Raw genomic sequence first — 25,491 nt, 5'->3', positions numbered from 1 at the left:
GTTGCTTTGAGAAATTATAAAACGTGAGTTTTTAAGAAATAAATTGCTTTTGAAGATAATAATGAATAAATTAAAGATGCATATTATTAATATGATAAAAAAATATATATAGTTATTTTGAAGATGCATGAAGGTAACATTTTAGATCCATATGATATACATATCAAGATTTGAAGAGCAATGAGTAAATTGCATTAATTTTGTTAACAAATATATTCAATAAAAATTTGAAGATAGGATACCAAATGATTGTGGAAGAAGTGTTTTGACACCAGCATTATAATGATGATAGTGATGATAGAGAAATCAAATTAATAAGTCATATAATGAAATTATAGAAGACTGTAATGGAACATAAACCTAAAAAACTATATTGGTATGAAATTGATTTGGTTTCGTGCCAAGAAGGTCCCTTATGGAAGCAATTTTTTGTTAAGAAAAATTAAGTATAAAGAGAAGAAATAGATCATCATCTGGTAATTATTGAACTTCATAAGGCATATGATGAGTGCCATGAAAATTGATTGATTTGCATTAAGAAAATAATGCGTGCAAAGATGTCTTTAAGTTTTTAAAGATATGTATGATAGAGCATTAACTAGTATTAGAATTAATTTTGTAGTAATTAAAGTGTTCCCAATTACAATATGATTTGATCAAGGATCAACATTGAGTTTTTTTTTTTATAAATATGCTTACAAAGGGCACTCAATGGGATGCCATGGTGTATGCTTTTCACAATAGGCGTCAATATATGTAGAAGGACATCGTCGAAAACAAGTTAAAAATTGGAGCACTTGAGGAAAATATTTTGAAGAAGAAAGATAAGCTTAGCAAAATAGATACTAAGAATATGAAATACAATTATAGTTGTAATAGATTTAATTATCTTATATTTATTATAAAAATAATTGGGGCACAGATGAGGAATAACTTCCCAACTTAAGGCCATTAGCTAAGATTAAGACATACCTTAGAATTTAAAAGTAAATTTATAAAATATAGTTGGGCTTGACCAAGTTATATAGACATGAGATTTGGTGATAAAAAAGTAGAAGAGAACCAAATTGAGCAATGAGGAAATGAAAATGTTAAGAAAAATATGTGATGAAACTAGGATGATTAATTGATGAATTATTATATTAAATTGATGGTGAGAGTACCATCTATTGAAGATAAGGTCATGGAAAATTAACTTAAATGATTTGACCATATAGACCTAAGAATATAAAATATACTCATTAGACAAGCTACAAATTAAAAGCCAAGTAAAAAAAAATTATTAGAATAAAAGTTAACATGCACAAAAAATATTCAAAAAATTTTAGCAAGGTAGATAAACACCTCATGCACCATTGGAATGAATGAAAAAAAAAAAGAGCAATCATAAAGCCTGTAAGTCTAATGAAGGAGACTGGCAGTGACAGTGATGACGATGACAATGACAGTATGCTTCAGAATAAACTACAATTTTAGCTGGAAATAAATGTGTACCATGATCAGTTTTAATCCTACACATTCACCAAAACGTATTTTCTAAGTTAGAATAGAATCAACTATCACAAAAAGCACATCATAAGCCATTTATTTTACCTGTAACTGAATGCAACTAGCAAACCAGGAAAAAGTATGTCCCCAAAGCCAATCATATCATAGCCACCCCAAGGATCAAAAAAGCGAGGAATTCTCAAAAGCATCGGAATAGTCTCTCCACTACTGTCACCACGAGCAACCTAAAGAGGAAAGCCCTATGATTAGCCTATTTTGTAATTCATGAACATTTGATCCATTCAGGTTATCCTGGTATTAATAAGGAATCAATAGATAAAGAAATCACAATTAAACAAAAAAGTACTACCATGTAGAAGTAGAACATAGAATATAAAAAGGCAAACATAGTAGTTTACTTATGAGAAGGATCTTGCGAATAAATAAATACATTTATTAGTAATTCCAACTTTGATATTTGCATTTTCAAGTCAAAGCTACCATGCAAGAACAGCAAAATTTATTATGCAATTCAAGATATTAACATTTCAATACTATAAGTAGACTACTGCCCTAACAAGAAAATTTGACCAAAAGTAGATGGTTAGCCTAAATCACTTTCCCTTGTCAGATATTTGTAAACTATATAAGTGCAGCAATGATGATAATAATAACTACAAGACTACTGATTAAAAGTACATAGATCAAGGTTCATGTTTCAAATTACTCCAGTTTATCTCTCACATATATGTCCTTAGTCTCCAAAACTAAGGACAGCCCTTTGAGATCATAATTGTTGGTAAGGTGATCAGAACTAAGCAATATTGGAGGCTGTTTTAAGATACTTGTACCTTAACTAATAATCTATGTTCAAAAGGAAACTGAACTGAATATAGTTTTGAGATTCTAAGTGATGATATTATGGTCCCAAATAGGAATACAAAGAAAGACATCATGGTTACATATATACTTGAATAATGCAGTGTCAACGAGAGCCAATATTTATTATAGAAACTAATACAATTATAACAGCTCTTCATAGAAAAATGTCCTGTTTTCAATCTCCCAAAAATATTGGCTTAGGATAAAGAAAGATGGAGTTTCAGAGGAGATATACTGAAAACAGCCATGGTAAGATGATAAGATCTTCCTACGCAGCAAAACAGTCAAGAAGTTCTCAGAAACAGGCTAGTATCAAGCAGTAGCACGGTAGCCATTTAGAAACAAAGAATATTCCTCGTAAATAAAAAAAATGAAATATTGAATTATAAGTAAGATACTTACTGCAATCATAACACTTTCATGAAATATAAGAGGAGATATGAACACCCAGAATACATCATACACAAAAGCACAGCTAAGGAGTGCTGACGCAACCTGGGAAAGAGAACTAAATTAGATTAGAAGTAACATCTTACCAAATAAACTTTACATTAAATTTTAAAATAGTAAGCCAAGATATGCAAGCAAGTAACCTTAATATTCGGTAGGCGAGCCATTTGCAATACAGTGATCATTAAGCAAATGCCCTGGCAACCAATGAATTTAAATAAAATAATTAACATCATGGAGCATAACATCAAAATCATAAATGAAAAAACGAACTCTGTAATCATTTAAGGATCAGCATCACAAAAAGAGTTAATAAAATTAAGCATATGCCATTACATTTCAAACAGTTCAATCTCAACAAGAAGCAATCAATCATCCTTGATTTTCATAGACCTTTTTTAGTAGACGCCTCTCAAAACACTATTATTGCTGATTATTATGAAAACTATCTCATCATAGGTACAAATATCATAAGCGGTCGAAATATACATTGGGGTATCAATAGGTTTGCAACCTACAAGACCAATCTCTTTAAGAAGATTAGAAACATGTCGTATGGTCCATCCTTGATGACCACAAATTGGAGAATCTGAATGGAGTTAAGCCTAACAACTAGAGAGAATTTGTCAAAATATAAAGTCTTTCATATCATAATATCTCTCTACATTTAATAGAACCATGATAGAAAACATTCAAAATTAGCTCAATCTTTTAGACAAGTGAAAATGAATTTGAGCCTAATTGATTCAAATTTCATATTTGGGCGTCCCCATCAAACTCCATTTCCAATTCGTAGTTAATTAAAATTTAACTGTATATATATATAAACACAATATGTATGTATAAACACACATATATATGTATATATGTATCTATGTATATGCACACATATATAAGTATATATATTAGCAAACTTCTAACTGGTTCTTAGGTTCATTCCCTCCCTCAAAGGCATGCTTGCATTCTATGTCAAATTGACTTAGAATTAATTTCAATTCGAAACAGAACTACATAATTTTAAGTTTAACTCAAGAGAAGGTTTGCTAGAACTCTAACAGTTATCATGCTTAATCAGGAAATACAAAAAAACTAGTAGTAACAAAATTCCTTCAAATATATGAAAATTTGAAACCATCAAAATAACTAACAACCTCAAGAAAACTACTAATTACATTCTAATGTTAATTGGAAGCATCAAAGAAAAAGTAACCAATAATGAGCATCTTACAAGAATATCTTGACCAATCCAAGCATATGACGCATGCCGATTAGCAGCCCAATAAACAGCGAAGGCTATACATAATGGTAAAATAACAATCGAGAGAATAAGGACTTCCCCTAAAATGGGAAGGCTTGTTGTCTTTCGGCCACAAACTTTGCATATCCTGCTCAAAAACTCAGTTATAAAAAGGAAAAGAGAGGTCTTATGAGCTAAAAGCAAGAAAAGTTGATTAAGATATATGTCTTGTGGTCATACCTTGAAAAAAGTGCTACTAAACAAACATGCATTCCCTGAAAAGATAAGTTATTCAAATAAGCAACAAAAAAGTAGCATGCCATCACTAAAAGACAACTATAATTATGCCCGAAGTTTATAATACATATTTGAGTTTTAAAATACAGATCATATGAAGAAACTCCATTATAATTTTAATATTATACGATTCCCCACATAGAAATAACCTCCTAAATGACTTCTAATAAGTCATAATCTTGTTCTGGACAACCTTATTTCAAAATAAAAGGAAGGAACTGAAGTCTTCTAAAATCGTTATGTAATAATCAAATAAAAAGAGAAATAACTTTAGAAACATGGTACCTATTAAGGATTCTCCCGAGAATATTTGAGACCTTTAAATTAGATAAATGAATTAAACTATTATATTTGCATCTAAATATTTATTAGCGAGTAATACTTAGTAATACTTACAATGAATGTGTATCACCAGACCATTTTAGAAATAATAAGCTTACGTATGAGTTTAAATAAACCAGTTGTCACAACTTCAAAAGATTTGGTGCGAACAATGAAAATGGCCCAATAATGACCCAAAACCGAAAGTTTATACACACCAAAAGTGTGAAAAAGAATGAATTGTATTCTCTAATGTCCATATTGCTATGATTGTTTAGTCGCTGTTAGTTTTCAATATTGCTAGTGTTGGTTTGTTCAGTTTGGAAGAGATGAGATATATTGGGCTTCAGTTCTAATTCAACACAATGTCATTTTCAAGCTTAGTGAGCTGTAATAAATTCCTGATTATAGATAATCATAGCTTGAATTACAACCGCTATTCCCTATTGGAAAGTTGGTGTATAGCTGCTTAAGCCTTCCAAAACAAGCTTTTTTGCCTCTTGATTAATTTACTGCAAGTTCAATTATAATATTCTGGGCCTTTCAAGTTATGCAGTTAATGGGCATTACTGATGGGCATTAACATGGACGAGCATCTACAGGAATCATACTCATTTTGGAATTTTGGATGAGGATCTTTGATTAATCTTAGAGCTAAAATTAGGCTACTGTTTCTTGCAACTCTGATGAAATGCAATTTCCAATACGAGCAGTTTTCCATGGTGAGGCTTTGACGTGGGAGTTTTCATGTACAATTTCCTTTACTGCTAATCACGTCGTATACACGATTGCAGGCTGATTTCCAGTGGCATAGCTTAAAGCAATCTGTGGCTTTCAAGTGGATGTCTCAGTTTGCATGAACGCTATTTTGATTTCTGGAAAACGTTAATGGGTTCTCATTGGCACTTGAATTTTGAGATCAAATAAAACTGAAATGCACTAATTTTGTGCCAATCATATCTAATAATCTGAGGATGGGCGTATAAATAGATATTTAGAGAAAAGTCATATATGAAATTTAGACTTGAATAAAACTTATCTTTTCAGTTCCAATTTTGAGAGTGTAAATTAAATGTATAATTCCTTCTACTGCAATAACAATTTGACAATCTAATCTGGGAGAACCCATCACTTTCTATTGAAATGAAGCCTAACTTCTTAATTTTTTCAATTCCTTTTTTGTTTCATCTATATAATTCATTATTGCTTGTTTAGTGTTCTTGATTTTGATCAAAGTGTTAGATGACAAAAAACTAATTTGTGGAAATGAACTCAATTTGCTAGCTGAATTTATTATTTCAATTTCTTGCTGAAATTCTCAGATATTTTTGATTATATGTTGGCCTTAAACTCTAATATCATCAGTTTTCATTTAAAGAAAATAAATAGTTGAATTAATTGGTTACTTATAGTATGTAAATTATCTAGTTCCCGTTGGATGAAAGCATACTAGGAATCATATTAGCTGCAATAAAAAATTCCAACTCTGAATCATCCTACAACAAGAAGTAACCAGTGGTACATTAAGATAATAATCTTAATGGAATAAAAATATATAAATCTGAAAGAGCAACATACCTCCACACCACCAATGCAGAATAATACTATCAACAGCCAAACAAACCAGGAGGACATGAAAAAGAACAACAGCAACAGAAAAGCTGATGCAGCAATCACAAAAATGATAGCTCCCTTAGCATTAATCTCCAGAATTTCTTTCTCGTTTTCACTGTTGATCATTCCAGCACCAGTCTGATCCTGATTAAACCAAAAAACCACAAAAATGCATTGTATAAAAAAATATTGTGTTAATTATTATAGAAAACAGGCTTATATTCTTTTCAAAGTACAGTGGCACATGGAAAGTTACATATTCCGGCAATAAGCATCTGTTATTTTCATCAAGACTATTACAACAAAATACAAATACCATGGTTAACTATTTTAATTAACAGGAAAATGATAGAACAGAATAACAAATATCATTCACTGAACCTGTCCACAGCCTAGATTGCATTAACACCTTTTTCATCAAGTAGAATGTTTTTTAACAAAGAGGATCTGGTTTACAGACTTGATAATGCTCTTTCATTACACAGATGTTATTATTTACCAACTTGAACATATAAACAGTAAATAAAAAGAATTACAGAAGTAACAATATGTACAATTGACTGCTTTTAACTGTTAGCAGTTATCTAATTTTATTAGCCTATTCAATGAAGAATCTCAAATGATAAGATTCAAGCGCACAAGCCTAAATTGTCCAGCTTCGTTCCAGTAAATGATGCCCACTGATGTGAATCTAAACAGTAAGAGGACTACACAGAGAGAATTAGCATCGCAAACAAGTCGCATAGGCTGCCTAAAAAGCCTTGTTTGTTCTTTTTTTTTTTTGTATATATAATTGTAATCCGGTACAAGGAACGTGCCCATCAATTGTTTTTCCTTCTTGTACAATTGCAAGAATATGTAAACCAATACTACTCAAAATTCTAATTTCAAAGTATACTGAATTGATGGAATGTACATTTCTATTTTTCAATGCAAGTTAGTAATAATGTTTCCTAGTATATAGTCATCAAGTACCAAGAGAAGAAGCAATTCCAAAAGGAAGGATAAAAGTATGGATGTGTGAGCTCAACCGCTCAAGTGATAGTACCATGATCATCCTGGCAAAACATGCGCATAAGTAGCCATGCAAAGTAAATGTGAGAATCGAACCTGGCCGGTTCAACCGGCCTATTTCCTTCAGCGGACAAAAGGTCCCACAAACAGTAGGTTCAGACAGACCGCACACGGCCCGCATGCATGCGTATGCTTCTAGGCGAGGTCGATTCGCGGTTTTGAATGAATTTTCACGTACGGGAGTGAAAAATAACGACTCCTTGTGAGTCATAACTTTGATTTGCTCACTTCCGTGAGAGCAAAACACTTGAGAAGCTTTGTGTTGAGAGGGAATCATGCCCTGAGGAAGAAAAAGGAGAAGGAAGGTAAGTTTGTATATTTTATTCATTTTATTTGGCAATTTCTTCTATGATTGAAACCTAATGGAGAGTCGATATCTAGTTTGAATGTAGAGAAAGAAAATTTGGGAGAGCAAGAGGAAGAAATTGAGTTGGAAAATTCTTCTTTATAAGTGATTTCAATTTTATATTCTTTTTCTGTTCAAATTGAGAAATAAAATATATAAAATTTATTTCTTAAAGACAAGCAAAAAGTGTATGATTTTAAATGAAAGAAATCAAGTTGGTGGAAATTCGATTCGGCAAGAAGAAATAAATTTGAGGTAAAAGATGAAAGTTAGAATTTGATATTTATTATTATAGCATTAAGCTTTGAGAATTCCTTCAAAGTTGGTTAGTAATATTTAATCTCAATTAACATAATTTGGAACAGTAAAAGATTTGATTAATCTAGTGCACAAAGGCGAAGTGCTAAAGCCAATAAAGGAATCTTCAAAGGAATTTTGAGTTTGATATATATATATATGTTTAAAAATGTTTATGTTATTTAAAATACATGTAAAGATGTCTGTAAAGAACAATCAAATAAATGAAATAACATTTAATATTTAAATAAAAGCATAAATGAAAGTATTAAAAGTAGGAAAAGATGCATGCATGCAAATACAGGAATTCACCCTATTATGGTACTGGCTAGGAACGCAATGTACCCATGCACGTTAAATGAAAATGAAAAAGGAAATGGAAATGGAAATGGTTGTACCTTTATTCATACATTTAGTGGTGCTCATGCACTAATTAAAAGGGAAAATGTATAAATGTCAAATGAAAAAGAACGAATGAAATAGAAAAATGAATGAATTAATTGGATAGCTTAATTATAAAGATAATTGTATACAAATATGTTGCATATTATATGTTTTAATTGTATAATAAATGAAAAAGAATATGCAAGAATATACATGTGTATTATATATGCTTAAATGTTATATGACAATGATGATTATCCACTGAGTATACTATGTAAATTCAAACTATAATACTAAAATTTTCAGGTGAGTCTTATGATAAGTAGAAATGGCTGAAAGAGGAAAGGAATACGCCTACAGAAGATGACGATCAAATGAAAGCAGGTAACATATGGTTTATATAAATGTTCAAATGTGAAATTATGTTAGGGATCTTCAGTGTTTCTAGAATCATTAATATTATGTGTAATTGTAGAAAATGTATTAACCGTCCGATTGTCCATTCCCACCTCATTAATTCGAATCACCGGGTCGGATTGTGACAGTCAATCTACTTGATTCCTGCGATTAGTTTTCCATATCAATAGCAAAAGCATCTCTACCTTGTGCAGCTTGTCAAAGACAGCATAGATGGCCTTAGGTGCCACTCTTATAGAACTGCAGCCACCTTAGCAATTCTACCAGTAATAAACCACACGTCCAACTTCAAGCATGCATCCATCCCGCACCCCTTTCCATGCTTCCATTTACTCTTCGCATGGGGATATAAGTGCGTTTTGTAGAGCTTGGGGTAGATCACTGGGCTCCCATTATCGATCACCAACTGTATAGGCCCAAACAACAGCCCCTTTGCGAGCAACATGTAGCACAACCCCAGCAGCTTGCTGAAGATGGGTTGCCACAGAACCCTCCTAATAATATCTCAACGTAGTTCCCAACAGGTTGTTGACGGGTAGAAAATACAGAAAATGACTGAAAAGCATTTGCTTCACATGGAGCTCACCAACACAAAGAAGCAAAGGATATAATACCGTGATCTCTCTTGCATCATGACCAACTGCATGGGGATTTTTAGCTTTAGGCAATGGAGCAAATGGAGACTTCTAGCTTTACGCAATGGAGCAAATGGAGACTTCTAGCTTTAGCAGTGGCTCTGAGCAGTGGCTGTCAACACAAGCAAATAAGCTAAGCTTTTAATCCTCAATGGATAGACCACCAAGCTGTTAGACCGGTCCAGGCGGGACCGGCTTACAGGCGAACAGCGGAGCTTTCCGCCTGCTACGGATGTCGCGCGTAGCCGATGCCCACAGGAGCCGATTTTGGTTGGAAGGAATTTTAGGAGATAATTTGAATGTAGGGACTGTTTAGGGATTTCCTTTTGATTTGTATGCATTAAATAATTTGTTTTTCTAGGGTTAGGGTATCTTGAATTTGGCTGAAATTTGAGATCTCTTAGATTTAGGTTTTCTTTAGGCTCTAGCGGCGTCAAAAAAATTGGGAGAGATCGATCCTCCTCTCGAATTGAGGATCAATTTTATCTTGCTATTTTATGTTTTCCTTTCATCAAATAATACAAATTATCTACTGTTTTTTGTGATTTTGTGTGGATTTTGTGAAGAATTCTTGCTATTTTTCGAAGATTGATAGAAAATACTTGAGATCTTCAAGTGTTTCCTATCAAATTGGTATCATAGCAAGTCTTGGGGCCGTTCGTGGGCTGATTTTGGCGAAGTTCGGCGGCTGATTTTTGGTCGAGAAGGGACGAAGTGCTGTTTTTGTAATCCAAATCCGTAATTTTTGGATTTACAAAAGTTCAGATCGAGATGACAGCCAAGAAAGTTGATGCGCTAGAAGAAATGCTTGAAGGGGAGATGAACCAAATCAAGACAACGGTGGATGAAAGGATTTCCTCTATGGAAGGATAAGTAGCCGATCTCCGGGACATGATGAATAAAATGTTGGAAATCCACAATCAAACGATGGCTTCCGTGGCAATAGAGGAAGAAAGAAAAAACATGAATTCTGAAATTCGTAGGGAGGAAGATGAGGTGGAAATCGTGGAAGGGGAAGGAAGAAGACCCCATCTGGAGCCTATCCGGAGGGAAGAAAGAGAAGGTTATGGGGAACGCCAGGAGGGATACTACGGCCGCCGTGGTGCTGATTTTGAAGACAGATGGGGGGATTTTGAAGGGAGTTTGGGGTATGGCAGAGCAAGGGAAGAGCAGGACACATGGGGTGGACTGAGCACTTGGGAAAGGGGAAGTTATGGAAGAATCAGGGAAAATGGCAGTGACCAGAAGGTGAGGAAGTTGAAGATGCCCATCTTCGAAGGAGAAGATGCGTATGGATGGATTTACAAGGTAAAGCGGCACTTTGCCGTCAATGGATTGACGGAGAAGGAGAAGCTAACAGCAGTGGGATTGTGCTTGGAAGGGAAAGCCCTATCGTGGTTTCAGTTGAGAGACCAACGGAGGCCGATCAGGAACTATAGGGAATTTAAAGATTGCATAATAGAGCGTTTCCAAACCGATCGGGAGGAGACTTCTATGAGCAGTTCTTTTCTTTGACACATGAGGGATTAGTAGTAGATTATTGGGAGCAGTTTGAGCACCTAGCTAGCAGGGTGGAGCGACTCTCAAATACAGTGTTGGAAGGGAATTTCATGAAAGGGTTGAAGGCAGAGATCCGAGCGACAGTGAAAGTTTTGATGCCTAGTGACTTAGGGGAGGCCATGAAATTGGCACAGCTTGTGAAAAATCAGAAGAATCTGGAGAAGGGAGCCAGGAGCAGTAGCTAAGGAGGCTCTTACAAGATTACAACCACTCTTCTAGCACCCAAGGGGCCTGCCTCAGACAACATTAATGAGACCGCAGGGAGAAGCCAGTAGTAGGAGGGAGTGGGGAAAATTTCAAAAGGCTGACAGAGAATGAGATGTAGGAGAGAGAAGCTAGGTCTAGATCAAGTAGCAGGGTAATGCGGTAAGTGGTGCATATTTCTAAGTTCAATAATGTCATGATTTATTTTTATGATATTTGAACTTCATGATCATTTTGAATTTTTGATTATTGTACTAGTAATTTCAGATTTTTTTTTAAATTCATTAGTTTGTTATTAATCCTATTCCATAAATAGAGTTCCTAAAGGTTATCACAGACAATGGATAATGATCAATGATTAAATTATATTTTCTTTAACATGGATGTGAAATCATTTCATTCCAAGTGTATAGCTTGAAGAAACAGGCCTTGATGATTTGATTCTCTTTTTTCCTTTGTTTTAATTCCATTTTCTCATCAATTTCCCATTTCCTATTATCCGTAATCTTCCTTTTTACAATATTTCCACATTAATGTATTTTATTCCATATTAGGGGCACTTAAGGCTTTCCAAATTGCTGTACTGCATCAAGGGGAGCAACAACAACAAAATAGTAATTAGGGAGGAGACATTGTGGGAGAAATGAAGGAAGCATTGGAGAAGAAAAGATGATAAGGATTGGAATGATTGGGTGGGGAGGAATAAAAGTGAACTTGATCAGTTGATGAAAGACTGTTAGCTGTGTCCACCAAAAAGGACATTATGGGCCTGGACAAAAATTGACTGCAAAAATAAAGGGGCCTTGACTGGGCCTAGCCCTAAAACTAACAGTTTTGGAGTAAGGCTTAGCATGCCCAATAGAACCTTTCTATGATAATTGATAACAAAATAAACCAAATAGATTATCACGATATTCATATAATTATTGTTTATTTACTTCAAATTATAGAGAGAAAAGTCAGGCTCCAATCCTACAATTAGGGAAACTCGTTTTTTCTATCCATAAGATTTTAACCAAGGAAACTCTAAAAATGATACAAACTACATTTCATTTAATCTGATAACAATTTGTTTAGGCGAAAAGTTTCACTAAAAGTAAAAGGTGTAAGCTTAATAATACAAGAAAACATGCATGCCCAATAGAACCTTTCTATGATAATTGATAACAAAATAAACCAAATAGATTATCACGATATTCATATAATTATTGTTTATTTACTTCAAATTATAGAGAGAAAAGTCAGGCTCCAATCCTACAATTAGGGAAACTCGTTTTTTCTATCCATAAGATTTTAACCAAGGAAACTCTAAAAATGATACAAACTACATTTCATTTAATCTGATAACAATTTGTTTAGGCGAAAAGTTTCACTAAAAGTAAAAGGTGTATGCTTAATAATACAAGAAAGCATGTAAATTATGACTTTTTTTTTAAACACCCATTGGAGTTATTCCAAATATACACTTAGCTAATAAAAAGTTATTCCATTTAAAGTTTTAAACTGAGGAACTTTTGGCATACAAAATAAGCATTAGACTGGCGCAATATTTGATAGTCCATTAATGAAAATTTTGAACATCGTCAACCATACATCTGTAGTGAAAGCCCAAAAGATTAATAAATATTGACAAAAAATGGATAGGAAAAATATAGCTTTCCTAATTGTTGGTAGGTAAGGACTTAATTATGAATTTTTATTTGCTTATGAGAAGGGAATAATAGAGGGCAAGCCTAGAGAAGTGATTAAATTGCCTCTAGTATGACTTGGTGGTTATGAGTGAGTCACAGAAATAACCTCTCTATAATGCAAAAATAAGGCCACATACATCAAACCCACTCAAAGACATTACAGTGGCAAAAGCTTCATGCATTGAATCATGCCATTTTTAAGGAAAGGGGTAGTAAGTCAGGGCAATTTCATGGAACCAAACAAGTGCGACTCTTTAAAGGGTCTGCTATATAAGAACCTAAATAAAGTTAAAAAGTGAAACTGAAGGAGGCTACAAGAAAGGTAATAAAGTTTGTGGGCCAACAAGTTTGACAATTTTATGAACTTATAAGCAGCCAAAACCTTGAGAACTTCCCAAGTACTTTAACCTTGAAAAACTGCCAACTACAACTGGAAAAAATTATAAGAAGGTGATAAAATTAACAAAGCCACATGCCAAAATATGCTATTGCTATGAGGTGTAAGAAAAGGGGAAAAAATCTAGTTTCAGCATTAAAACAAAAGGGTTTGGTTAAAACATAAAAAGTAAAAGAATGATCTAAAACCATTAAAAAAATCATGAAACATATATGATAGTATCATAAAAGTACAAAATCAAAATGAATTGCTTCATGGCATTTATAGTTTTTAAAATTTTTTGAAAACAAATTGCTTTAGAATTATGGAAAGAGAAAGGCAAGGAAACAAAAAACCTTCCATTCCAACTGATTATAACGTTCGTCTACTGGCTCACACACAATAAATTCAGCCCATAGGGAAGCACAGATAATTGTTCCAACAGCCATCAACCATAGAAAGGTTGCGGATAAATCCACAACAGGACGTTCAGGAGAATATAAGAGGACTTCCACTGTCAGAAAAAAATATTAACTTAGTTACAAGGCAAAAGAGCTGTGATGCAACAACGTGCACAAACCACTATTTTCAATATAATACAAAATCAAAATAGTAACTTAATTTGTTTCAAGAATACAACAAAGTCAACATTAAAATATTCGCAATTTAAATTTCCTCCATCCACTTTAACAATTCTACAAGAACAGGGAAAAGGAAATATAAGAAATCTGATATGCAGATCCCTGCGAGACAATGGCACATCCACAGCAATTTATAAATATGTTGCTTCTTTAACTAGAATTTCCATAGAAAGCCTTGCAACTATACTTAAGCTTTCTTGCACCACCTCAGCAATATCAAGCAACCTGAGTTGCAAAGAATGCATCACTCCATCAAAAAAAAGAGGCTTGTTTTTTTAAGAGAAAAAATATTGAAATTGATTTTAACATGACTGTATGTATACCTATAGAAAAATACAAGAGATAAAATATTTAAAACATAATAATATTAAAGAGAATATCCTTAATGTTGAAGATATATCATAGTAAAAAGGACAAACATTAAAAACTTAATACTTTAAAAATAGTAAAATCGCTAATATCACTCGCTCTTAAACTGGAGCATATATATCAAGGAGTCCAACTTGCTACAAATATTGGAAAAATCGAGTGGTCCTAGAGCCTAGTTAATCAATATAAGATAATTGTTTTTTGCTGGGGGTTTGAGAAGTGATGATCTTTAGAACATCAGCTCCGATGAAGTTAAAATCCACTTCAATATATTTGGTTCATTCATGGAAGATATAATTGCTAATATTGTAGATTGTCGCTTGGTAATCATAATTGAGTATCATGGGTTGTATTTTAAAGAAATCAAATTCTTATACTAGAGTTTTGATACACATCATTTAACAAGCAAAATATGTCAAAACCCAATATTGAGCATGCTAGATCTAGTGCGATAGTTTGCTTCTTACTTCTCCGGGAAATAAGGTTACCTCCCACAAAAACATAGTGTCCTCAAGTAGGCTTCTAATCTTCAATGGACTCACAATACTCATCATCAAAATAAGCTTTAATCTTTAAATGATTGTGTTTTCAATAAATTAGTCCTTTTCCCAAAGAACTTCAGATATATCTTAAATATCATAAGAGAAAATCCCAACATTTCTTTTTTGAGTTTTGCATATACTGACTAACCACAAAGACCAAAAAAATATATTTAGGATGTGTGACAGGAAAATATCTAAGCTTACCATCCAACTGTCAATAGCAAGAAGTATACTCGAAGTTTTCATAATGAATGACTACAGAGATTCATGGAGATTCAACAAGTTCACATACGGGACTCCTAAATTTCTACTTATAAATATACTTTTATTTCCTCAGTAGTATAAATAACATTTTAAGTTTGAAAAATCTCATCATCATACATAAAAAAGATCATTATACTAGAGGATGAGTAGTGAATTAAAATAAAGTGATCAATCAAGTTACTTTGAAGATCAATATCAACAAGGACCACCTAGAGTTTATCAAATAAAGCACAAAGATATATTTTTCGAAGCTTGCAAACTTTGCTCTCCGCCTCTACAACATACCCTAGAAGTTGTTCCATATAAATAGCTTTGAGTGGTTCTCTATTAAAGTATTGCTGAAATCCATTTAGAGTAAAGACCAATCTTGATTAATGAAGGAGGTCAAAAAGAATTAAATAGAACAATTAGGGAAATTGTTTCAAAGTATTAAATTTCATTAACCTATAGTGGAGAAGGAATTGGAGCAATGGGTGGAAGTACTATACATGGAGAAAATATGGTAGTGTATGAGGTAAGAATGTATTGGAGGGAGGTCTCATGAAAGGTTATGATAAAGAAGACACAAAGTGAATGTGTAGAAAAATCATAACATCAATAACCTTTCTAAGTATGAGAATAACCCAAAAACATACATTTAAAGGCCTAAGAAAGAGTATCATATTTAGGATGAAAAGAGTTGATGAAACAAATACAGCAAAAAAACTCGGAAGGTAGAAAAAATAGGTGTGTGTGGATATAGCATGACTTTTAACTTCTAGCAACCCAATGGACCCCAAGAAAAAATGATTCACAATAAGAACAACAAATATGCATACACGAATTAGATTAACTATTGGTAGTTCAATGTCTATTTGATCTCCAAGTAAGGGACGTAGGTTTAGTCCCACAGAGTAATAAGTTTGAACTTACAACAAGAATGTCAAACTAAAACTGATTGTAGTACAACAAGATCAACACTGTAAGTCGGCTGGCAGAGAAAAAAAATATATATGCATTAGAAGAATCTGGAACCACCACAGAGGATTATCTCTTGTATTTCTTGAAGCCCAATACTAAATGCACAAAAGGCCATATTTCTCATTATTTCCTTGATTTCTCTATTGCTACTTATCCTCTTAATATGAATGGTAGTCTGTCGTAAATAAGATTAGATTATTGGTAACTGAGAATAAAGCTTCCCTCCCCATATGGGGTCTCTTCTGCGTTCAAAAGTGCGACGATTGAAGAAGAGATTGGGGAATCACATCGACCTCATTGATCATTTCCTCGATGAGTTGTGTTATTGATTTTATTCAGATTTCACACATATTTGAAATTTCAGTCATACTTTGAGTTTTTCTAGTACTTGGAGTGATCTCAAGTCCTGTGGATTAAAAGTCCATTAACAAAAGATTCATTATTTTTCTCTTGTATGGTTTGAATGAGCAGTTAACTAGTATGCAAACCCAAAAATATCAGATTTTTCGTGAAGTAAACCAAATAAGAGATAAGGTAGATTTAATAGAGGGTTGCACAGCAGTGCATATGTAAGAATCTTAATAAGCTCCTGGACGCCTTTCTAATGAAAATGCAGAACAGAACAATAGCATGCCAATTAATCTGAGCGTTAAACATGACCAGTTGATGATAAAACTGATTTCAATTTCTCCATATCATAATGGACTTCAACACAACTCCCCCTGCACAGTTCTCGTAGTCTTCCACTAAAGTTTCCTAACATACAACACATCCATGGACTAGATTCACATCATTATGGTAATGCATATCCATAAAAGAACCCTGAGAGAGATAGATGGCGATATAAAGAGGTGAAGTTTGAAGAACCCTTTTTTATGGTAAAAATGATCCAAAACTCTCAACTGAATGGCCGTTAGACCACTATTTTGAGTGAAAAAAAGTGTGATGCAGTATAAAGTTAGATTTGCTAATCTAAAACATACAGGGCCTGCTAAAATTCACATATCAGTATGGAAAGATAATTCCAAGGACAGGTAAATCAATTAAATAGTTGATAAAAAAATTACTGCACAAGGAAAAATGTCTTTCAACTACTTATAAAGATCATAATGTGGATAAATTTAATACTTTGAAATAAGAACCGTTTTCATTAAGCAATTACATGAAAAAAATATGAGAATTTCATGTTTAAATGTAAAATTGATTGAGGTGGTAAATTTAATTAGCCTAAATTTGGAATGGATTGCAATTTGACGGTAGGAAAGAAATGCTTCCTGATAATGTTCTGTTCTATAAACAACATATTTTAACTAGCACGTGAGCTTGAGCAATATCTCAAAACTGCTACTAGCAGGTTTAATTTGGGAAACTTACCAGCATCCTGTGTAGTAAAATAATACTACATCTAAATCCACTAGAAAGCCTACTGCCTCTAAAGAAAGTAAGTTCATCTTTAACAAAGATGCCAAGTAAAGCCATAATGCACATCTCGTAAACACTGATTTTGTTTGTTTTAAACGTCAACAAATAGGACATTATGCACATGTTGGAGATGAATAGGAACTTCATAAAGATGAAGCTGTTCATGACCCAAGTCCGGATGTGAGCGATGTAGTGGAAAACCTCTCTGAACTTTGTTACAACACCTCAAGCTAATTTAGGGGCAGTTGATAACTCACGCTAGCTCATTATTGATATTAGCAATTGCATGAATGTGGAAGCAACATGTGCTTTAAAATGAGTTTATCTTAGCATAAATGCCACCCATATCCTCATAAAGTTGCAGGTGTTGATAAGATCTCCATGCCTATTATATAGGCATGTTATGTTCCTTTAAGTTTGCTAACTCTTATAGAATTTGAAATGACGTCTTACCCATAGACAGAATGTTCCATTGGACAAACCTTTATTGTATGATTTAGATGTCAAAAACCTCATTAAGTCAAGCACCTAGTTTTCAAAGCATAAGGATAAGAAGAAAATCTTCAATACTTCCAACAACAACAGTAACATCAAGCATTTATCCCAATACGTGGGGTCGGTAACATGAATCTTTTTCCTCCATTAAATCCTGTTAAGGGTCAAATTCTTATTTATTTATTTTTTAAAATGTCATTTCTAATATTTTCCAGCCAAGTCTTTTTAGGTCTACCTCTACCTTTCTGAACATAGGCCAAATCCAATACATCTGCTCTCCTAACCGGGTCATCGGAAGGTCGGTGTTTTATGTGTCCAAACCATCTAAGGAAACTCTATCTAATCTTATCAACCACTAGAGCTATGTATATACTCGTTTCGCATTTTGTCTTTAAGAGTGAAGCCACTCATCTACATTAGCATCCTCATCTCAGCAACACTTAACCTTAATTATATGCATCTATTTCAATGGCCAACATTCTGAGCCATAAAGCATTGCATGTCTCACCACCATCTTATAAAATTTTCCCTTAAGTTTGAGGGGTAATTTTCTATCATACAACAAACTCGATGCATTCCTCCACTTCAACCATCCAACTTGAATTCTACTAATAATATCCCCAACTATTTCAACGTCACTTTGAACAATAGACCTAAGAAATCTAAAATGTAGACTCTTATTAATGACTTGATCGCCTAAAGTCACAATCCCCGCACTATATCTATTACTACTAAAATTACACACCACATGTTCGGATTTAGATCTACCCAAATTAAAACCTTTACACTAGCATGAGATAAAAAATTTAGATCAACCATCACTCAAATTGCAAAGTAGAACACATCATATATTTAGTTTGAAAGTGAGAAATTGAGACTAGGAATTATTTATACATTGGTTGCTATATAAACAAAAAATCTTACTAAAAATCCTTTTATGTTGCCTTAAGATGTTAGTAAGGTTTTGTATAATTTCAAATGAACCATATCCTTTGAATATTCCCGATGAACTTCCAACTCCTCATAATATCTAGCAATGCCATTAACCTTGCTCATGAATAATCTTTGCTTAATCTCCCCAACTATAGGATGAATCCAACTAATTATATGGAAACTAAAAGACAAGTAGATAGCTTGCTTAAGAAGGGAATTATTAGAGTCTTGAATCTTGCAAAGTTCCATCCTTACTCCAAGAAAGGATGGAACTTCTTGCATGCGTGATGACAAAGGATCTATAAATAAAATCACTATCAACTACAAATTTTCATTCCAAGATTAAATGTCAAGCTTGAAGTGAAGTTTGGATCAGTAATCTTTTCAAATATTAAAGATACTAAATCAGATAAATATTCTATTACCATTTCCATCATGAAACTAAAAGTCGTTCAGAGGATATAGAAACAGGGAAATCCATGAGAATGCTACTACAACAACATCAAGCCTTTATCCCACTACATGGGGTCAGCTACATGAATCCTTTTTCTCCACTGTGTCATGTTAAGAGTCAAATTCTCATTTAAATCTAATAAAGAAAGGACAATTCTAATATTTTCTAACCAAGCCTTTTTAGGTATACCTCTAACTTTCCTAACACAGGCCAAATCTAATACTTCTACTCTCCTAACAGGGTCATCGTAATGCAACAGTTTTACATGACCAAACCATCTAAGGCGACTCTCTCCAATCTTATCTATCACTAGAGCTACTCCAACCTTTTCACAAATATGCTTGTTTTGTATCTTGTCTCTAAGAGTAAATCCACTCATCCACCTGAGCATCTTCATCTCAGCAACGCCTAACATAATATTATGCTTCTCTTTTAATGGCCAACACTTTGCGCCATGAGAACGCTACTATAAGAAATAAATCAAGAATGCAGATTATATAAGCAAACACAAATAATATATCTCACTTTCAGTTCTTCAAAGGACAAAAGTATTAACAGTAAGATAAAAAGGTGCATGGAGAAAGGTATAAACCTCACTTAAGCAATGCATGCTTCACATTCAGAATAAAAACAGTTAAATATTTGCAAAAATTAAATACTTCTATAATAATAGAAGTCTAAAAAACAATGTTCACCTCTCCCCCCCTTATCCAAGGAATCTGTTAACTTATCCCCAGCGGACTTTGGTATCATCACGACAGGAATAGTGACAGCAATGGAAGTATCATTTTCACTGCATACCATCTTGTAAAGATCTACAACACAGAAACAAGTTTAAAGATAAAGCTAATATCATCCGTGAAAGGATTAGTCAGCAATATAAACTGAAAAAAAAAAAAAAAAAAAAAAAAAAAAACAGCTAAACATCTGGACAAATACAAAATCATGATGATAAATGATAACTGTCCTAAAGGCAGGCAGATAGTATCCCAGGTTCCCCTTATTGAACAAGAATTGCATAAGGTGATAAGAGTGAAACAAACCGACCAACACCATATATGTACATGGAAACCCAGACATTTTAGGGATGCCATTGATGACAATGATCAGGACGCAAATATACTAATTTATAGCAAAATTTATCCAGTCTAGGCCCTCTATTCAGAAGCAAAAGCCCCTCGCATACATTTACCATTGAACTAAAATAGCATCATTGAGTGTAATAACAGTTAACCTTCATCATTATTAATCACCAGTAAGCCTGTTGCACCACCTGCCTGTGCAACAATTGCCTTCGCAGTGAAGGTGCAATCTCCACGTTTGGCCAAAGCAATGGAATTTGATAACTGCAGCAAAGAGAGCTTCCATATTTAAAATCAAATAGATGCAACACCACATAAGACAAATACAAGCACAATCAATGAAGCAGTAACAGACTTGATCAACAAGTTAGAATGTCAATACTTCTGTAATTCACTGCAAAGAAAAGATGCCTCACCTAGCTGTATCCAAAGCATTTAACTTGCAGCTATTTTTAAGGTCGGACTTTATTTACATTTTCCGTAACAGTTAGTAATTAAGTTTTACTGTAACAATAAGAAACTTTGTCAGTCACAATAGGGACTTATGCCTTTAACCACACAAATAAAACATCTCATACGAAGGCACGGGCCTTGTGTTTCTTGAATGACTGAAATGAAGTACCAATCTTCTCGAGCATGTCACTTGTTTCAAACCGAGCAGCTATAACTAATAAGGAAGTTTGAGAAGGAACACATTACACTATCAAAGCTAAATTTGGAACTGAATCAATGAAGATGATTGTCAATGTCCACGCGATATTTTAAGATATATGATACCATGCAAATTCACCGTGCCACACTTTATGGATAATTGATAAAATATAATAGTTATTAGGTTAAATTGAAATGCTATCCTTCAGATATTCTTAAGACTTCTTTCTAATGTTTTTTAATACTGTTAAATCTCTGAACCTTTTCTTACAACAACAAAAACAACAACAACATCAAGCCTTTATCCCACTATGTGAGGTCGACTACATGAATCATTTCTCTCCATTGTACCTGTTAAAAATTAAATTATCATTTAAATATAATATAGAAATGTCATTACTAATATTTTCTAACGAAGTCTTTTTAGGTCTACCTAGACCTTTCTTAACATAAGTCAAATCTAATACATCTACTATCCTAACCGGGTCAACAGAAGGCCTCCGTCTTATGTGACCAAATCATCTAAGGCGATTCTCTCTAATCTTATCTTCCACTAGAGCTACTCCAACCTTCTCACGTGTATGCTCATTTCGTATCCTGTCTCTAAAAGTAAAGCCACTCATCCACCTGAGGATCCTCATCTCTGCAACACTTAACTTATATTATGCTTCTCTTTTAATGACCAACATTCTGCACCATAAATCATTACAGGTCAAACCACCATCTTATAGGAGACTTTTCTATCACACAACAAGCCCAATACATTCCTCCACTTCAACCATCCAACTTGAATTCTACTAATAATATCCCCATCTATTTCACTATCACTCTGAACAATAAACCCAAGATATCGAAAACACATACTCTTATTAATGACTTGATCACCCAAAGTCACATTCCCACCACTAGATCTACTATTACTAAAATTATACTTCATATATTCAGTTTTAGATCTACTCAAATGAAAGCCTGTAGACTCTAAGGTTGACCTCCATAATTCAATTTACCTTCAACTCCCTCTCTAGTCTTATCAACAAGAAGAATATCATCAGCAAAAAGCAAGCACCAGGGTACAACCTCTTGCAAATGTTTAGTGGGAACATCCAATGACTAAAGCAAAAAGATATGGGCTTAAGGCTTACCCTTGATATAATCCACCTGAAATAGGAAAATACTTGGTCAAACCACCTTAAAAAGGCTTAAGGCGAAGTTTTCATAACTCAAGAAAGGCAAAACCTGAGGGAAGCTTTCGCTCAAACTATACTTTTTTTTTTTTTTCGCTCAAACTATACATATTTTAAGATTTAAAAGAAAATAAAGAAACAGCATGCCATATTTTTCAGAAGTAACAGAGACAATAGAAGGTTGTTCTAGAAGAATCACATGCATGTTATTTGAAATATTACTAACAGTAAAAAATATCAGCAGCATAAATGGACATTAACATTTCTTACAATTTATGTGTAATAATCTCAACACTTTTATAGTATCATAAACTTAAAAAAAAATCAGAATATTAAAATCAAAATTGTGGATGCAGGGTAGGTTTCTTTATGCAGAAAACGAAGAGTGCAGACACATACTAGACTATTAGTACAAAAAAAGATAACAAGTAAACAAGAACCTTTGATGTCAAATTGGTACAGCAGTTGAAGGGATTAGCAAGAGCAGAGGGCCATTGTTGAGCTTCAGAAGCATGCCTTGGCAAAGAGGCCCCGAATCTCGCGCTAAGCCCGACTAAATTTGCACTTTCAACACCATTTACCCAGTTCCTTACCTTCACCTGAGAAATGATTTTAAATATGCTAAAAGAAAATCAGGCAGACTGATATAAGCATTGAAACAAATAGGCAACATATAAGCATGGGAAATAGGAATCCCGTTATTTTACCCATACACAAAAACCTGCATTGTTGCATATGAGTGCAACAGTATCTTTCAAAATCTAAAAATCCACTTAGCAACGCAGAGTTTCACTTGTAACAGAACTGCTATAATCATGATCTTATATTTAAGTCAGATGTACACAAATTAGAATATGGAAAATAGGTCCACGAATACAAACAGGGCAGTCTAAATTATTGTTGCATGTTACCGAGAATTCCTCAAGTTTCAAGACATATACCATTAATTTTATACATATCAAGTGGTATTTATATGACATTAGGCTTCTAGCGTGCATCCCCAGGACAGCTAAACCGATCACACATTATCAACAAAAGATGCTCCAATATTATTGATTGATACTTATTTAATTTAATTCAACTACAATAACATACATTGTACTATAGATTTTAAACAACCTTTCTTTTAAAGTGTTGCGAACATGGTTATAATATTTGACTTTGACAGAGTATCCCCTACTAGGGTTATACCAAGTGTAAATCGCATACAACAAGATACCACGTAAAACTAATTTATTGTAGGCATAACCAAGACATGCTAAAACAACGTAGATTTAATCATAAACTCAACATATCTTAGGTATCTCTTCTCCAAAATGACGCCACAAGATCAGTTCTTGAAGTACTCAACTATAAGCTTTTTTAAGGTCAATAAAAATCACATGGAGCTATTTTTGTCCATATTTTTCATTAATTACATTAGTAAAAAATCACCCCTATAATTCATCTGTGTTGCATTAAAGCCAAATTGACACTCTAACATCAATAAGATTTTTCTAGACAATTGTTACATTGCCCAGTCCCATAATAACATTATAGGCATTGATACTTCCTTGAATTTTGCTTTTCTTGAAAAAAAAAATCCTCACTATAATATTTTCACATTCCTATCTTTATATTTAAGCAATATTGGTTATTTTAATAAACCAAAACCAATCAGAGTCTCATGTCACATTTCTCTTACTTTGGGTATTTAATATTATTGCACTTTCATCTATCTAAATACCTAGCTTACTATATAAATCATCAAACCCCATAAACTTGTCTTAGCTTAATACCCACTTAACAATCCTTACTAATGTACTTCTTGTAAGTTGTAAATTGTAAAGAAGTACATTTCTGCTATCCTAAGTTTCAAAATTGAAGCAATATTTAGCACCTGCTAACTCCTCCACAAAATCTCTTTTAACTGCATGTGAAATTTTTCTGAACTTGTACACGTTCTCTTTTACCATCTTATTAATGAAATTAACCATTTTAAATCTCATTGATTTTGACTCAATTTTTTATTCCAATTTGCCACTTTTAATAACCTGTCCTTATATATTGACAACGTCTCACCTTTTTTCACATTCTCACCAACGGGCAATCATCTATTTTAACTAATTTCTTTATAATTTTATGTGGTACAGCTTTCCGACAACATTCTCTTACAATCTTTATAAGAAGATTTTTTTTTTCATTTTTTTAGTTGAAAACAGTATGTTTGAGATTATGTAGATTAACTTTTAAAATATAGTATATGAACTTTTTTTACTGTATGCTCCCTATTGTTGAATCAAATTCAATTTCAAACACATTTTCATCTCCTCCAATAGCCCATCAAACAAACACCTAAATTATCTTAAGTTTAATAATTATACCCTCTTCCTAAGATATTTGCTACAATGCTACTTTCATATTTTCCACAAGTTCAATTTCCAAGCTTTCTTCTAATTCTACTTGAAGAGCTTAAGCATTCACTATGTTAAGCCATACAATGTTAATCCTTGTCATGAATATTTAGTTTAACTACAATCACTCCATGACAAACTTCATTGATGTCAACATGACCTACTTTGCCCACCAAGTACTAGCTCGAGCTAGTTCAAGTCATTTTTTTATTGAATCAGATTGTACTTAGTATCATTTAAAATGACTCAATTTCCCAGCAAGTGCTTTGATTGATTCAAGCACTGACATTAAGAGTTTAAATTGACACTCCTTAATGTCCTTAATGTCCTTAATGCAAGCCAAGTCATATGAATGTTTAGTGCCTATAAGAGCCAGTTGGGATAAATCAAATCATGTTAAGACAATTTGATCCACATTGGGCAGTACTTTGAATAAATTGGGACCAATCTAAAATGGGGCGCTCAATTCAAACTACCATTTATTTCAAATAATAAAAATATTTCATAAAAGGGCTCTGCGCCTAAGCCCCAAGCAACAGGGTGCTACACAACATATGTAAAGATAATGAAGGGATCACCAGCATAGATGTAGTAATAATTAGAATTATTCTTCATAACCTTTAACACGAATCTCTCAACTGGTAGCACAATCAGTTCAAATATCTATTAAAACAATTTAATTTAAAATAAGCAAGCAATGAGTAAGATAAACTCATTTATGATGTTAAAATCAAATCAAGAGTTTGATCTTAGATAACAGGTTCAAACTCTTGCTTGTTTGAACACTTGTTTATATATATATATATATATATATATATATATATATAA

The 25,491-nt window shown here is 33.2% G+C and overlaps 1 protein-coding gene across 3 annotated transcripts in view; it reads right to left on the bottom strand.

Moving 5' to 3' along the window:
• LOC110092239 (signal peptide peptidase-like 2) overlaps nucleotides 1-25,491 on the bottom strand; it is a 28,845-nt gene that overhangs the window by 2,415 nt on the left and 939 nt on the right. Inside the window, exons 2-12 of one of the 3 annotated variants that reach the window (XM_028696109.1) lie at nucleotides 22,711-22,869; nucleotides 20,588-20,699; nucleotides 20,049-20,168; nucleotides 13,630-13,787; nucleotides 7,338-7,643; nucleotides 6,254-6,433; nucleotides 4,298-4,332; nucleotides 4,049-4,205; nucleotides 2,964-3,017; nucleotides 2,773-2,865; nucleotides 1,594-1,733 (exon numbers count right to left, since the gene is read on the bottom strand). In XM_028696109.1, the coding sequence (XP_028551942.1) occupies nucleotides 1,594-1,733; nucleotides 2,773-2,865; nucleotides 2,964-3,017; nucleotides 4,049-4,205; nucleotides 4,298-4,332; nucleotides 6,254-6,433; nucleotides 7,338-7,643; nucleotides 13,630-13,787; nucleotides 20,049-20,168; nucleotides 20,588-20,699; nucleotides 22,711-22,869 (1,514 nt within the window). Of the gene's footprint in view, nucleotides 1-1,593; nucleotides 1,734-2,772; nucleotides 2,866-2,963; nucleotides 3,018-4,048; nucleotides 4,206-4,297; nucleotides 4,333-6,253; nucleotides 6,434-7,337; nucleotides 7,644-13,629; nucleotides 13,788-20,048; nucleotides 20,169-20,587; nucleotides 20,700-22,710; nucleotides 22,892-25,491 lie in introns of all 3 variants that reach the window. The other 2 variants (XM_028696110.1, XM_020816699.2) reach the window with 2 other exon arrangements.

Source organism: Dendrobium catenatum, unplaced genomic scaffold (genome assembly GCF_001605985.2).
Source record: "Dendrobium catenatum unplaced genomic scaffold, ASM160598v2 fragScaff_scaffold_716, whole genome shotgun sequence".
Lineage (NCBI taxonomy): Eukaryota > Viridiplantae > Streptophyta > Magnoliopsida > Asparagales > Orchidaceae > Dendrobium > Dendrobium catenatum.
Note: the sequence above shows the minus strand (reverse complement) of the source record. Positions and strands in the feature narration are given on the sequence as shown.